Source organism: Neoarius graeffei, chromosome 24, assembly GCF_027579695.1.
Source record: "Neoarius graeffei isolate fNeoGra1 chromosome 24, fNeoGra1.pri, whole genome shotgun sequence".
Taxonomy (NCBI): domain Eukaryota; kingdom Metazoa; phylum Chordata; class Actinopteri; order Siluriformes; family Ariidae; genus Neoarius; species Neoarius graeffei.
Genome location: NC_083592.1, coordinates 42015743 through 42031683, shown reverse-complemented (window position 1 = coordinate 42031683; position 15941 = coordinate 42015743). Strand labels below are relative to the sequence as shown.

At 40.4% G+C, this 15941-nt stretch overlaps 1 protein-coding gene across 1 annotated transcript in view; it reads left to right on the top strand.

Annotated features, from left to right (window-relative positions):
* Window positions 1-11104, top strand: part of cds1 (CDP-diacylglycerol synthase (phosphatidate cytidylyltransferase) 1) — an 82251-nt gene extending 71147 nt beyond the window's left edge. The window contains exons 12-13 of the mRNA XM_060907261.1: window positions 1991-2094; window positions 8612-11104. Coding sequence (XP_060763244.1) covers window positions 1991-2094; window positions 8612-8744 — 237 coding nt within the window. The 3' untranslated portion in view covers window positions 8745-11104. The remainder of the gene's footprint in view (window positions 1-1990; window positions 2095-8611) is intronic.
* Window positions 11105-15941: the final 4837 nt, after the last annotated feature.

Here is a 15941-nt window from a genome sequence, read left to right as displayed (position 1 = left end):
AAGCCGTATCTAAACATGATCCAGAAGCGCAGACGTCTTCTCTGGGCCAAGGCTCATTTAAAATGGACTGTGGCAAAGTGGAAAACTGTTCTGTGGTCAGACGAATCAAAATTTGAAGTTCTTTATGGAAATCAGGGACGCCGTGTCATTCGGACTAAAGAGGAGAAGGACGACCCAAGTTGTTATCAGCGCTCAGTTCAGAAGCCTGCATCTCTGATGGTATGGGGTTGCATTAGTGCGTGTGGCATGGGCAGCTTACACATCTGGAAAGACACCATCAATGCTGAAAGGTATATCCAGGTTCTAGAGCAACATATGCTCCCATCCAGACGACGTCTCTTTCAGCGAAGACCTTGCGTTTTCCAACATGACAATGCCAAACCACATACTGCATCAATTACAGCATCATGGCTGCGTAGAAGAAGGGTCCGGGTACTGAACTGGCCAGCCTGCAGTCCAGATCTTTCACCCATAGAAAACATTTGGCGCATCATAAAACGGAAGATACGACAAAAAAGACCTAAGACAGTTGAGCAACTAGAATCCTACATTAGACAAGAATGGGTTAACATTCCTATCCCTAAACTTGAGCAACTTGTCTCCTCAGTCCCCAGACGTTTACAGACTGTTGTAAAGAGAAAAGGGGATGTCTCACAGTGGTAAACATGGCCTTGTCCCAACTTTTTTGAGATGTGTTGTTGTCATGAAATTTAAAATCACCTAATTTTTCTCTTTAAATGATACATTTTCTCAGTTTAAACATTTGATATGTCATCTGTGTTCTATTCTGAATAAAATATGGAATTTTGAAACTTCCACATCATTGCATTCCGTTTTTATTTACAATTTGTACTTTGTCCCAACTTTTTTGGAATCGGGGTTGTATATTTTCTATTCATTTTACAACTTATGGTGGTAAATAAAAGTGTGACTTTTCATGGAAAACACAAAATTGTCTGGGTGACCCCAAACTTTTGAACGGTAGTGTATAATAAAGTTCTCATCTCAGCTCATTATCTCTAGCCGCTTTATCCTGTTCTACAGGGTCGCAGGCAAGCTGGAGCCTATCCCAGCTGACTACGGGCGAAAGGCGGGGTACACCCTGGACAAGTCGCCAGGTCATCACAGGGCTGACACATAGACACAGACAACCATTCACACTCGCATTCACACCTACGGTCAATTTAGAGTCACCAGTTAACCTAACCTGCATGTCTTTGGACTGTGGGGGAAACCGGAGCACCCAGAGGAAACCCACGCGGACACGGGGAGAACATGCAAACTCCGCACAGAAAGGCCCTCGCTGGCCACGGGGCTCGAACCCGGACCTTCTTGCTGTGAGGCGACAGCGCTAACCACTACACCACCGTGCCGCCCGTGTAATAAAGTTATTTCACGAAATCGAGTCGTACATGAGTTGATAGCTGACGAGGCGCATAGCGCGGAGTTGGCTACAAGCCACGTATAACGAGATTGTGATTAGAATAAAACAGTTATTTCACTCATTCACTGGATTTTGACAAATTTAGCATGTGGGAGGTTTTTTTTTTTGCAAATTCAATAAATAAAAATTTTATACAAAACATCTGACAATCATTTCTGCTCAGAATGTAAACACACCGGTGAAATGACAGTAGCAATTTGCCAAAAATGCTATAATAATAATTCTTGAAAAATAAAAAAGACGTGTTCTTACCATCAAATACTTTTATTCCATATTTTGTTGCCTTTTTTAATATTTTTGGGGGTTTTGTTTTCGAGTAGTTTTTATTTTGTCCTCGGTTGGTTCAGCAACACGCTCTGCCATTGTTTTTCTCTACTCAAGGTATATGGGAGCAGCCAATCAGAGTGCACGATTGCTGATTCAGTGAATGTGGATAGAATAAGTATGGAATGTTGAGAATTGTGCAGTCAAAATGAAATCGTTCGGACTGAGGAAGAACATCTCACATGTAAAACATAACCACTGACAGGGATTTTGTTTCCACAGGATTTTGCAGACACCATCCCTGGACATGGTGGTATCATGGACCGCTTTGACTGTCAGTATCTGATGGCCACGTTTGTCCATGTTTACATCGCAAGCTTTATCAGGTAACAGCGTGGAAGCTCAGGGTGACTTGACCATGCATACTTACAGTGGTATGCAAAAGTTTGGGCACCCCTGGTCAAAATTGCTGTTACTGTGAACAGTTAAGCAAGTTGAAGATGAAATGATCTCCAAAAGGCATAAAGTTAAAGATGACTCGTTCCCTTTTATATTTTAAGCAAAAACAATTTTTTATTTTCATCTTTTACATTTTCAAAATGACAAAAAAGGAAAAGGGCCCGAAGCAAAAGTTTGGGCACCCTGCATGGTTAGTACCTAGTAACACCACCTTTGGCAAGTATCACAGCTTGTAAACACTTTTTGTAGCCAGCTAATAATCTTTCAGTTCTTACCTGGGGGATTTTCACACATTCGTCCTTGCAAAAGGCTTCCAGTTCTACAAGTTTCTTGGGCTGTCTTGCATGCACAGCTCTTTTGAGCTCTATCCACAGATTTTCAATGATGTTTAGGTCAGGGACTGTGAGGGCCAGGGCAAAACCTTCAGCTTGTGCCTCTTGAGGTATTCCATTGTAGATTTTGAGGTGTGTTTTGGATCATTGTCTTATTGTAGGACCCATCCTCTTTTTAACTTCAACTTTTTTACATATGGTGTGATGTTTGCTTCCAGAATTTGCTGGTATTTATTCGAATCCATGCTTCCCTCGACCAATGAAATGTGCCCTGTGCCACTGGCTGCAACACAACCCCAAAGCATGATCGATCCACACCCATGCTTCAGAGTTGGAGCAGGGTTCCCGCGGGTCCTTAAAAAGTCTTAAATACAACTTTTGTTTTTTAAGGCCTTAAAATGTCTTAAATTGTTTGGAATGACTGGAATTTTCGAAAGGGAGGTATTAAATTTAATATTGGACCGAACGAGTGAAATGTCTCCATCCGGTTTGGGGTATTTTTTTTAACCGTAACTTTAAAAGTGACCAGCGTACCTTTTGGGGCAGCATTGGTTCTGTGCATTCCGTAGATCAAGAACTAACGTTAGGAGGCTACTGGAGGAAGTGTGGTGTGGTGTGGTGCTTGTGAAGAATGAGAGATGCGCAGGTAGCTTACACGCGGGCGCTAGAAAGCGTTGATAATTATGGGAAGATGTCTGTTTAACGACAAGTGGTTGGGGGATGACAAATACCCCCAAAATAAGGAGAAGAATCATTTGCGATAAAAAGCGCTGGATCACACAAATGTGTTTAAAGACGGTAACGCAGCGCTGGGGACACGGCCCCCTGGGAAACTGGCTTTTCACGGACATGAGGCGCGCACGTGTGTGTTAGAGGTCAAGCACTCCGGAGTGAAACGCAGGTGGAAAATGGGACTTATAGGAAATAATAATAATGATTAACATCATTTTTACAAGGGCGGGACGGTGGTGTAGTGGTTAGCGCTGTCGCCTCACAGCAAGAAGGTCCGGGTTCGAGCCCCAGGGCCGGCGAGGGCCTTTCTGTGCGGGGTTTGCATGTTCTCCCCGTGTCCGCGTGGGTTTCCTCCGGGTGCTCCGGTTTTCCCCACAGTCCAAAGACATGCAGGTTAGGTTAACTGGTGACTCTAAATTGACCGTGAGTGTGACTGGTTGTCTGTGTCTATGTGTCAGCCCTGTGATGACCTGGCGACTTGTCCAGGGTGTACCCCGCCTTTCGCCCGTAGTCAGCTGGGATAGGCTCCAGCTTGCCTGCGACCCTGTAGAACAGGATAAAGCGGCTAGAGATAATGAGATCGTTTTTACATAATTAACATTGTTTATTGTACTAAGTTTAATATAAATATATAAACAACCTTTATTTCAAAACTCAAAGAGCTACAGAAAATACAATAATTCTAAATATAGTGCAAAATAAATAATTTGTATAAAAAGTTTGTTTTATTACCCATCGTCTACAACAGTGTTTTTAATATAATAAGAATAATATTAACAACCACTAATAATAATTAGTAGTAATTATTATTGATGATTAATCATTACTACTTATGAATTAGTGACTAATAAGTACTAGGGATTATTAAATGTTATAAAATTAAGTTATTAAAAATTATTACAAATAATTATTAAAAAGTAGTAATTGGTAGAATACAAACAAATTAAATAGTGAACATTGATATAAAATAACTGTACTACTACTAATAAACAATAACACTACTAGTAATACTTGTTGTTAATGTTATCAGTACAATTGTTATATCAATGTTCACTATTAAAAACAAATTATCTATAATCCATGAATAATTGTTTGTATCACTAATAATAATTACTTTTTTAATAATTTTAACTAATCTTATAACTCAATTTTATAGCATTTTAATAATCACAACTTATTAATTAGTATAATTAAGTAGTAGTTGATAATAATTACTACTTATTAATTATTAAATTACATTTTGATAATCACTGCTTATTAAGTAGTAATTAATAATGCTGAATTATAATAATTGCTATTCTATTAATAATTAATTAATATAGCTAATAAGTAGTGATTATTAAAATGTTATAAAATTGAATTAATTTTTTATTATTAAAAAAGTAGTAGTAGTAATACAATTATTCATGGATTATAGATAATTAATTATTTTTGAATAATGAACATTGATGTAACAATTGCACTGATAATTAGTTTAGTTATTACAACACATTGATTAATATTGATAATGGTTATGAAAGGTGACAGTTGTTTTTCTGTGTTTAATGTAACGCTCTGATGGTTGTATGGCTGCATAAACAGGTTTATGCTGTTACCTGCTATAACGCAGAAGATACTCGAGAACTTCCTCAGCCAGCTGTGTACTGTACGACACTCAGACTGATTTTGCCATCGGACACAAAATCACACATCATCAAAGATAATCTTTGCGGATTGAAATAATGCCGGCTAAGGTTGTTCAGCTGGTTCTACTTGCCATTTATTGTTTTGGTTTTTGAAATGATTCATGGTGTTTTCTCCAGTAAACACCAGTCTTCTCCTTGCTGCTACAGTAGTTCTGCAGGCCCAAAACACACGACTTTGCTTCAGCTGTTTGCATGTCTAACAGTTGCCATTGATGCACCCTGTTGTTCACCAATTGTGTGCATTCTTCTTAAAGTTAGTAAAAAAACTATTGCAGAAAACAGTTTTAAGTTGTCGTATTTATCATTTTCTTTGCCATGGTAGAGTCTTAATTTTTCCATTTAGAGGGCTTGAAAAGGTCTTAAAAGTCTTTAAATTTGTACTTGAAAAATGTGCAGATACCCTGTGGAGAGGTGTTCTTTTCCTGGAATTTGGCACCCTTTTTTCTCCAAACTTACCTTTGCACATTGTGGCCAAAAAGTTTTATTTTGATTTCATCAGTCCACAGGACTTGTTTCCAAAATGCATCAGGCTTATTTAGATGTTTGTTTGCAAACTTCAGACACTGAATTTTGTGGCTAGGACGCAGGAAAGGTTTTCTTCTGATGACTCTGTCATGAAGGTCATATTTGTTCAGGTGTCGCTGCATAGTAGAACAGTGCACCACCACTCCAGGGTCTGCTAAATCTTTCTGAAGGTCTACTGCAGTCAAACAGGGGTTTTTATTTGCCTTTCTAGCAATCCAACGAGCAGTTCTTTCAGAAAGTTTTCTTCATCTTCCAGACCTCACCTTGAGCTCCACTGTTTCTGTTAACTGCCATTTCTTAATAACATTACAATCTGAGGAAACAGCTATCTGAAAACACTTTGCTACGTTCTTGTAGCCTTCTCCTGCTTTGTGAGCAGCAATTATTTTATTATTCAGAATGCAAGGGAGTTGCTTAGAGGAGCCCATGGCTGTTCATTTTAGGGACAAGTTTGAGGAGTCAGAGAATTTATACAGCTTTGAAATCTGCATCATCTGACCTTTCCTAATGAAGAATTTGAACAAGCCACAGCTCAATAAGCTAATTAAGGTCTGGAAGCTTGGTAAAAGTTACCTGAGAACTCAAATGTATTAGGGTGCCCAAACTTTCGCATGGTGTTCCTTTTTTCACTCTCCAATTGTACAAAACAAAAATAATACACAAATCTTGCAGAAAACACTGAAAAGAAATGTGTCGTCTTTACCTTTATGCCTTTTGGTGATCAGTTCATCTTCTGCTCACTTAACTATTCACAGTAACACACATTTTCAGTAAGGGTGCCCAAACTTTTGCATGCCACTGTATACTTATTAAACATTTCTCTTATCATAAACTTCTCCAGCATTACAAATACAACACACGTTCTGAAATCACATGTTTGTCTCCAAGTCTATTATTAGAATTATTTAATACCGTAAATACATACAGGGGGCGGCACGGTGGTGTAGTGGTTAGCGCTGTTGCCTCACAGCAACAAGGTCTGGGTTCGAGCCCCGTGGCCGGCGAGGGCCTTTCTGTGCGGAGTTTGCATGTTCTCCCCGTGTCCGCGTGGGTTTCCTCCGGGTGCTCCGGTTTCCCCCACAGTCCAAAGACATGCAGGTTAGGTTAACTGGTGACTCTAAATTGACCGTAGGTGTGAATGTGAGTGTGAATGGTTGTCTGTGTCTATGTGTCAGCCCTGTGATGACCTGGCGACTTGTCCAGGGTGTACCCCGCCTTTCACCCGTAGTCAGCTGGGATAGGCTCCAGCTTGCCTGCGACCCTGTAGAACAGGATAAAGCGGCTAGAGATAATGAGATGAGATACATACAGGGATGGATTATTACATCGTGAGCCCCTGGGCAGGAACCGAAGCAGGATCACTAGTACATTACACATCCATTAGAAGTATCTGAGTCGCCTTAATGCTGTGCAGTAGGTATTTTTACCTTAGGCACTTGTTTTTTATCTCGCAAACTCCAGTTCTTTAAACGGCTCCGACTTCAGTAACAGCATGTCGAGTCTTCTTTGGCCCATTTTCGTTCCGAGTTTGCTTGTAGTCTGGCTCATTAAGGAAAATGGACATTCTCTGGCTTCTGTTTAGATTTTTATGTTTTCTTTCTATTGATCCACTTAGTATGGGTGGGATAAATGAGGAACTGGAGACAGGTGTTACAATCCCAGGTGCACTTTTATTTTAAACGTTCACTTATCAGTGTCTATCTCTACACACACATGCACAGATTGCAGGACACCGCTCTCTCTCGTTACCGGCCGTCTGAAAGGCACGCGTTAATAGACAGCCAGTAATTAGACATAGGTGTACCTCATGACATGTTACCTGCCGGTTCCACCTGACTCCTCGCCGTTCACAGCCGACACTCGACCACACCCTCGCCACCACAAGGGGTTAACTGTTATCCATGATTTTTTTTTTTTTAATGTGAGCATGCTTTGGTTACAAATTCAGACCCACACACCAGTAGACACATTTTTCAGATTCTGTGACTTTACATTCATTGGATTGGGATTTATGAACACACGTTTGTTTGTTATGTCGTGCGATCAGTTTATTCCTCCTGTTTAAATCTCTCTCTACCTGTTGAAGGCTCCCTACTGAACAAGGCTCAGTTCATATAGTGTGTGTGTATATAAAATATACATCCTGTATGTGAATGCATATTTGGAGCATCAGTTCGTGTATGAACTTCTTTTTGTGAAGCAACAAATAATCTGTATAATAATAATTTTTTTTTCACGATCCAAATCCTGCGCTCTGATTGGCTGGCGAGCGGGTCCGTATCCTATGGTACGGACCCCGGTTACGGACCTCTGGCGACTCGCTCGTTCACAACAACAACAACATAGTAGCATTTTTTGTCAACATTTATCTTTTTTTTATAAGATCTATTTATAAGATTATCAAAAATCTTTAAATTTTTGCCAGCATTTCTCAGGAAAATAGCATTAATTTTACAGCATGGATAACGATAACGACAGTGTTCACAGCGAAAGCGAAGAAATAAAACAAAACATTTCAGGAGAAAGCTAAAACCTGTAATTTGCTAACACTGAGCAAAAACATGGCTGAATCCTGAATGACTCCTATTTGTATAAATAGGGGACTACATAGGCGGCAAAACGTAGTTTTTCTCCTGCCATGGAAGTGCACTTGTATACCGAGGAGGAAGCAATTTGCATTACAGCCGTGAATGAGGATTCAAAATGGCGGCTCGGCTCGGTTTTCCCTTTCGGGCGCTCTCGTTTTCTGTTAGAATTTGGTAAAGAAAAAAATAAATATATATTATTTACCAGCTTAAGGTCGGTCCGTATGGTGAAATACCATGACCTCGGCCTTGAATACGGGCCTCGCTCAGTACTTTCAAGACCTCAGTCACAGTATTTCATGATATGGACCTCCCAGCTGGTCGTGGCTCAGTTGGATAAGGCGCCATACCATAAATCCGTGGACCCGGGTTCGATTCCGACCCGAGGTCATTTCCCGACCCCTCCCCATCTCTCTCTCCTGCTCATTTCCTGTTGCTACACTGTCCTATCCAATAAAGGTGCAAAAAAAAAACCCAAAAAAGTCGATACAATGAATAGATTCAGTATCATCTTCCTCAGACTTTTTGAAACGATTTACAAAAATGCTTACCAGCTTTGTTTGTTTGTTTGTTTGTTTGTTTCAGGGGCCCAAACCCCAGTAAGGTTTTACAGCAGCTGCTGGTCCTGCAGCCTGAACAACAGCTCAGCATTTTCAACACGCTGCGCAACCACCTGAGAGAGAAGGGCATGCTGCTTCCTGCTGCGGCAGAGGAATGAAGGAACACTCATTTATTCATCACTTCAGTTAAAACGTTTATGGTTTAGCTATTTATCGGTTTGCACAACTGTGGATGCACAGCCATCACTGTAGAAACTCTGGAGAAACACGATGCAGTGGACTTTACCTCACACTTCCACTGAACAAACAAATGTGACCACAGGGGGGAGGTTTTTGTCTTTTTCTTCTCCTTCTTTTTCTTCTTCTTTCTTCTGCATGTGAGACATGTCTTCCGACAAACCGAAGGAAAGATGGACGCACACAGTAAGTGATGTCAGAGGGCTGGAAGTTTGAAAATAGTTCTTAAGGCCGAGTTCGGGCATTGCACTGATTTTTAAATTTGATTGTAGTGTAATTTATGAACAGAAGAAATAGTGCAGTTTGCTTCTGCAATAATTCCAAGCCGTCACATTGGGTTGCGCGATGCTACAGTATCCAGGATTAGCATGACGACGATGATGATAATTGTATCGGTCGCACAAATAATCAACAACCTAAAACAGCATGAGTGAGTCACATAGTTCCTTCCGAAAGCAGCTTTTCTCTCTTTCCCACGGATTTAACATTAGTTCTATACTCTCTATAAAATTCCAAAGCTGTAGGACTTGCCCTTGAGAACTACACTCTTGTGGTTATGTATTAATGTAAATAGATATAGATTATACTAAAAGATTTACAGTATAATATATATATAGCATATAATTGAGACTTAAAGTCCTATATATGTTTATAGGATTAAAAATATATGCAAACACTAGATTATCTTTTTTTAAAATAGAGATTTAGCATGATTTTAATCTTCTGTGTGCAGGGTGAATGAATAAGTTATTTTTGTCTTTACGGAAGATGAGGACTAAACACTCGGTTCTCTAACCAGTCGATAAATTATTTGTAGTGCACTACAAAAAAAAAAAAAAATTGCAATTTTTTTTTTTAAATCATCGAATGATGTTGTTTTGTGGTAGAATCTGTTGTGTCTAATGGAGACGGTTTGAAATACAGAGTGAAAGAGATGTGTGCATTTACTGTTAACTCAGCTGGTAGCCATGGCGCGTGTTACGTTCAGCACTGTCGATATATTAGCGTCTCATACAGATCACATTAAAACTGCAAAGTCCACTGATCAAGATTTTCACCTCAAACAGATTCACGCTGGAATAGATCCATAAACAATGGAAAAACTTGTCAAAATTCATATTTAAATCTAAGCCGTTTGATTTTCACTAGCATCTAGCACTTTTCTAGTTTTCCTAGAGCAAGAGCTTATCTTGTACATGGAGACGACAGAAATCAAGCTGACTTGGTGGAGTTTTGGGACCAGACTGTTCACCTTAAATCCGTGGATATGTGGCAATCTGTTATAATGCGACTTGCCATATTCCCTTTTCATTCCGAGTCAATTTACACGCTTCTCTTTTCATTATTTCCTCTTTGTCTGCTGTTTACGTCAACCTGCGTATGCGATTAACTTTTTCAGTTTTGCATGTCTAAAAAAAACTTAATCACTTCAGACCAAAAAGGTAATACACCTCTGAGTCAGGTGTCCGTAGCTTCAAAGCAAGTGACGCTACCAGAATTCTGAGTTACTGCACGGTTTACATTGTTGTTGAAGATATAATACTGTTCCAGCTTACACTGTTTAACAACAATCAGCCTTTGGATGCTTTCGTTATTGTCGTATGTTATGATATTGTAATGTTATGCTTTATACCAAAAAGTTGGGCTCATGTGTTTTTGTTGAAATAATTATTTATGGGTTTGAGTTATAGTTTATTTTTTAACATAAATCTAAAGGTTTTTAATAGAGAATATTTAATGGTCACCATGGATACATGAACAAAGGAAATGTGATGGGGCAATATTATTATTATTGTGAATATGATTTTAGAATAAAATAAAACCTTACGTTATCCCCTGCTTACATCTTGTATCCGATCTGATTGACTCACTCAGTGTCTCTCTCTCTCTCGTGTCTCTCATCTCTCTCGTGTGTGCCTCTGTCTCATCTCTCTTGTCTCTCTCTCTCTCTCTCTCTTTCGTGCATCTCTCTCTCGTGTGTGCCTCTGTTTCATCTCTTTTGTGTCTCTCTCTCGTGTGTGTGCCTGCCTCTGTGTCTCTTGTCTCTCTCGTGTGTGCGTGCCTCTCTGTGTCTCATTTCTCGTGTCTCTCATCTCTCTCGTGTGTGTGCCTCTGTCTCATCTCCCTTGTGTGTCTCTCTTTCGTGCATCTCTGTGTCTCTCGTGCGCATGTCTCTCGTGTCTCATCGCGCTCTCATGTCTCAGTAATACTCAAAGAACAAAAAAGTAAGAACACAATCACATGTATGATTTAAATCAAGATTAAAAACATGCTGGTTTAACTTGGTTTCTTTAGTCTTTTATCGATCATATTTCCTAGTTAATTCATTATTAATATACTGTACAGTGGTTTCCTGACCACGAGCTAGCCTAGTAGTTAGCATGTCCACTTTTTGACTGGGAGATCGTGAGTTCTACTCATGGTCAGGTCATACAAAAGACCATCATAAAAATGGTACCTACTGCCATCTGGTGAGGCACATTGCAGTACAGAGGCAAGTAGAGAGTCAAACTCTCGCAGTTACCAGAAGACCAGCCCCCCCACTGTAACCCAAGATACATAACAGGCGAGAGGCCGAGGGTGATGTGCCACAAAGGACTGGTTAGTATTGAGACGGGAGACTGCCTGGGAAGACCAGGTCCTGGCGTAGGAAGGACTTTGACTTGACTTGACAGTGGTTTCTTAAAGCTCAGTAGACAGTGCCAGAGAAACCAGCAAGAGACAGCTAGAGTTTGAAAGCGTCCAAATGAAAAATCCCACCCTCCCTCCAAAGCCACGCCTCTAAACCATATGAACATGCACTGCCTGATTACTGCTGGACGACGAGTCCGGGAGAGGAGCGTAGCATCTCCAACTACCTCCTGTCTCAGAAAACACAGAGCATTATCATAAACAAACAATGAACATGGCTAGTGCTAGTCCTCATAGCTGTTGACTAGCTCGCTAGCTTTAGCGATACGGCCACAATATTTCTGTTTAGCTTTGTGGAAGATTCCGATCACGAGTCCAGGAGCAGAGTGTGTGCAGACAGGCCATCCAATCATTTCATTCAGGCTTTTTACAGCCCGCTGACTGCTACAGGGCTTTTTGTTTTATAGTCCGAGCATTTGATTTATTCATTGGTCTCAGGATGTAAAGAGAATTTCAAGAAATATAACAAAAAAGCTTCTAAAATAAATGACATACCCTACCTTTAAATGTATTTTGTCCTAAATAGCATTTTTTTCCCCTTTTAACGTAATGTAAATCCATACTGGGGATTTGCACAGAAGCAACACATTTATTTTAAAATAAATATCTGCGTATTTTAGCAACGTGGTGTGTTTCAGCATGCAGGTTTCCTGTAGCGATAATGAAACTCATTCTTTCTGCCACAGCATCTCCTCAGGTGGAGTTACCGTAAACTGCAGCAGAATAAACAACTGCTTTTGTCCCTGGAGGGAGGGATCTCTACAGGATAAACAAAATCAATACCATTCTGTATGACCTCCTCCATATCCAACGAGTATAACTGTGAAGAAGCACGATTCGTCGAAAGTAATGGGATGTTTGATGAATTTTACTAAAGGGTTTTTTCATGAATTATACAATAACATCATCATCATGGATTAAACACCATAAATGTTTGCAGATAAACACAGCTGAGTGTAAATGTGTCAACATTAAAATTTATCAAACAGACGTTACAAATCCATGAACTGAAAAATGAAACGTGGGTGTGGCCATCAATAAGAGACGATCGACAAGATGTGAAATAACAGAAACAGAGCTTTGCCTTGTTCGTTTTCTCTGTTGTAGTTACTCACTGCTCCTCATCGCAGCAGCTTCAATTACTGTACCACTTCCCTGTACACTTGCAACAAATGCTTTAAAAACACACACACACACACACACACCCCCCCCAACTGGAGTCATTTTCACATTTACATTCACCATTAGTGCAAAAGCTCGCCTCCTCTGGTCCAGTTTCAATTTTTGTTGTCTTCATGTCATCGTTCAAGTATTACAGTAGAGTAAAGTCGCACACATCTACACAAAACATGCAAAGATAAAATTCCAAAATAATTTACAAAAAGCATCTCAATATCAAATAAGTGGGCCCACCATCCAGTTTCTTACAGTCATGCAGTTGTATCAGGAAATCTAATGTGATGTGATTTTGCTATCACTTATATGGTACGGTTGCTTGGTAACCATGTTCACATGCTGTAAGCTGGACATGATGAGTGACCGGCGTGTGTCACGTGTAACCGGGGAACACGTTGTTTTTTTATTTGTCTGATTGGTTATGACATTATGTAGTTGAAATGGCTATAAACCTGGCTGAGATCTGGCAACCACATGTGGGCCACATCTGTACCATCATTCCAGTTGTACAAGGTCAGTGCCTTGTATAACCACTTGGTCCTGAGCTTCTGATCCCTGGTTACATTTCCTCAAACCAAATTATATTCTACTTTAAATTAATGTTACTTTTTTTAAATGAAACAAGTCGCAGTCGTTCAGGAGGGAATTCGTTATTTTAGACATTATATTTAACTTAAAGGCCCGGTCCCACTGGCCGATGGACACAAAACGTATGAAAAAAGGACACAGCGGACGAGCAAAATTTCGGGGGTGGCTCTATCCGTTTTCATCCACTCCAGAAATGGACAAAATTGGCGAAAATTTGCGAAAACAGAACGGAAAAGAACGGACGTGGGTAGTATATAGCGGGGATGTTAAACGCATGTTCATAGGAAGCCTAGCGGATGAAAGCGGATGGAAGTGGATGACAGCTCCGAAGGGGTTACCGGTGATAACTGAGAAGCGGACGCATAGCACAAAGAGCGGATGAAGGGGATGCATCACGTACGCCTAACGGAAACAAAGGGGATGTTGCGCGGATGTATATCGGATACAGACCGTTCACTGCGCATGCGGGGGGTATGAATTGCGTCTGCTCCGCGGATATAAAGAGATGCAGCATGCACGCCGTCAGCATAAAGCGGAAAGACGTGCTGGCGGCTCCATCGATACATCTCTACTACTAGATGATTTTCTCCCCCTTTTTATACAAAATATCGATTGTCCGCTAGGTGTCCTTCTACATACTCCAGACATACTCCAGACATCCTAAATATACGAGATACATCCCAGATATAAACGCTTTGTCCGTTTTGAATACTTTATATACGAGATGCATACGCTTACATCCTTTCTATTTCCGTGCTACTAACGATGAATAGACGTTTCATGTACCTTATCTTTCCTCCCTCTTTCCGTTTTCAGCTGCAGCGGATGTGAGTTGCGAGGATGCCCAGAGGATGCAGAGAGGATACAGCAGACGTTTAACGGATGATAACGGACATAGAACGTTTGTTGCTCGTATATGTCGCGGATTTACATCGTACACGGCGGAAAGTTCATCCGTTCTAAAAGTTTTGTGCAGCTCAAAACTTTTTGCGCGGATGAAATCACAGTGGACGGATGCTCGATGGATAGAGCGTATGAAGCACGTATGCAATGAGTACACAACGGATGCATAGCGTTTTCCAACGGATGGCAAAGATTTTTTTACGTTTTACATCCTCTTTGCATCCGTAAGTGCAGTGGGACCGGGCCTTAAAATACAAGTTTGCCTCAAGTACTTACAAGATACAAGCTCGAGTTTAATGGAGTGCAATCCTCCTCGATCTCAGAGCTCATCATGCTACAGTAATTAGCCAGACTTCACCTGATCCAGCTTGTATTTAAAAAAACAAACTGTAAATCTAGGACGGATTTAGCAGTAACATTCATTCTTAGAATAAAATTTATAAAATTATAAAATGATTTAAAAATGATTCAAAGTGAACAAATCACATTATTATTAACTGATCGCTAACCGATGTGTATAGTATGTGGTTATAGTATGTAGTTATAATATTGTCCAAGTTCCTCCAAACGTACTTCGCAGCAGGTACAGTGGTGCTTGAAAGTTTGTGAACCCTTTAGAATTTTCTATATTTCTGCATAAATATGACCTAAAACACCATCAGATTTTCACACAAGTCCTAAAAGTAGATAAAGAGAACCCAGTTAAACAAATGAGAGAAAAATATTATACTTGGTCATTTATTTATTGAGGAAAATGATCCAATATTACATATCTGTGAGTGGCAAAAGTATGAACCTTTGCTTTCAGTATCTGGTGTGACCCCCTTGTGCAGCAATAACTGCAACTAAACGTTTCCGGTAACTGCTGATCAGTCCTGCACACCGGCTTGGAGGAATTTTAGCCCATTCCTCCGTACAGAACAGCTTCAACTCTGGGATGTTGGTGGGTTTCCTCACATGAACTGCTCACTTCAGGTCCTTCCACAACATTTCGATTGGATTAAGGTCAGGACTTTGACTTGGCCATTCCAAAACATTAACTTTATTCTTCTTTAACCATTCTTTGGTAGAACAACTTGTGTGCTTAGGGTCGTTGTCTTGCTGCATGACCCACCTTCTCTTGAGATTCAGTTCATGGACAGATGTCCTGACATTTTCCTTTAGAATTCACTGGTATAATTCAGAATTCATTGCTCCATCAATGATGGCAAGCCATCCTGGCCCAGATGCGACAAAACGGGTCCAAACCATGATACTACCACCACCATGTTTCACAGATGGGATAAGGTTCTTATGCTGGAATGCAGTGTTTTCCTTTCTCCAAACATAACGCTTCTCATTTAAACCAAAAAGTTCTATTTTGGTCTCATCCGTCCACAAAACATTTTTCCAATAGCCTTCTGGCTTGTGCACATGATCTTTAGCAAACTGCAGACGAGCAGCAATGTTCTTTTTGGAGAGCAGTGGCTTTCTCCTTGCAACCCTGCCATGCACACCATTGCTGTTCAGCGTTCTCCTGATGGTGGACTCATGAACTTAACATTAGCCAATGTGAGAGAGGCCTTCAGTTGCTTAGAAGTTACCCTGGGGTCCTTTGTGACCTCGCCAACTATTGGTCGACCACTCCTGGGGAGGGTAACAATGGTCTTGAATTTCCTCCATTGGTACACAATGTGTCTGACTGTGGATTGGTGGAGTCCAAACTCTTTAGAGATGGTTTTGTAACCTTCTTCAGCCTGATGGGCATCAACAACCCTTTT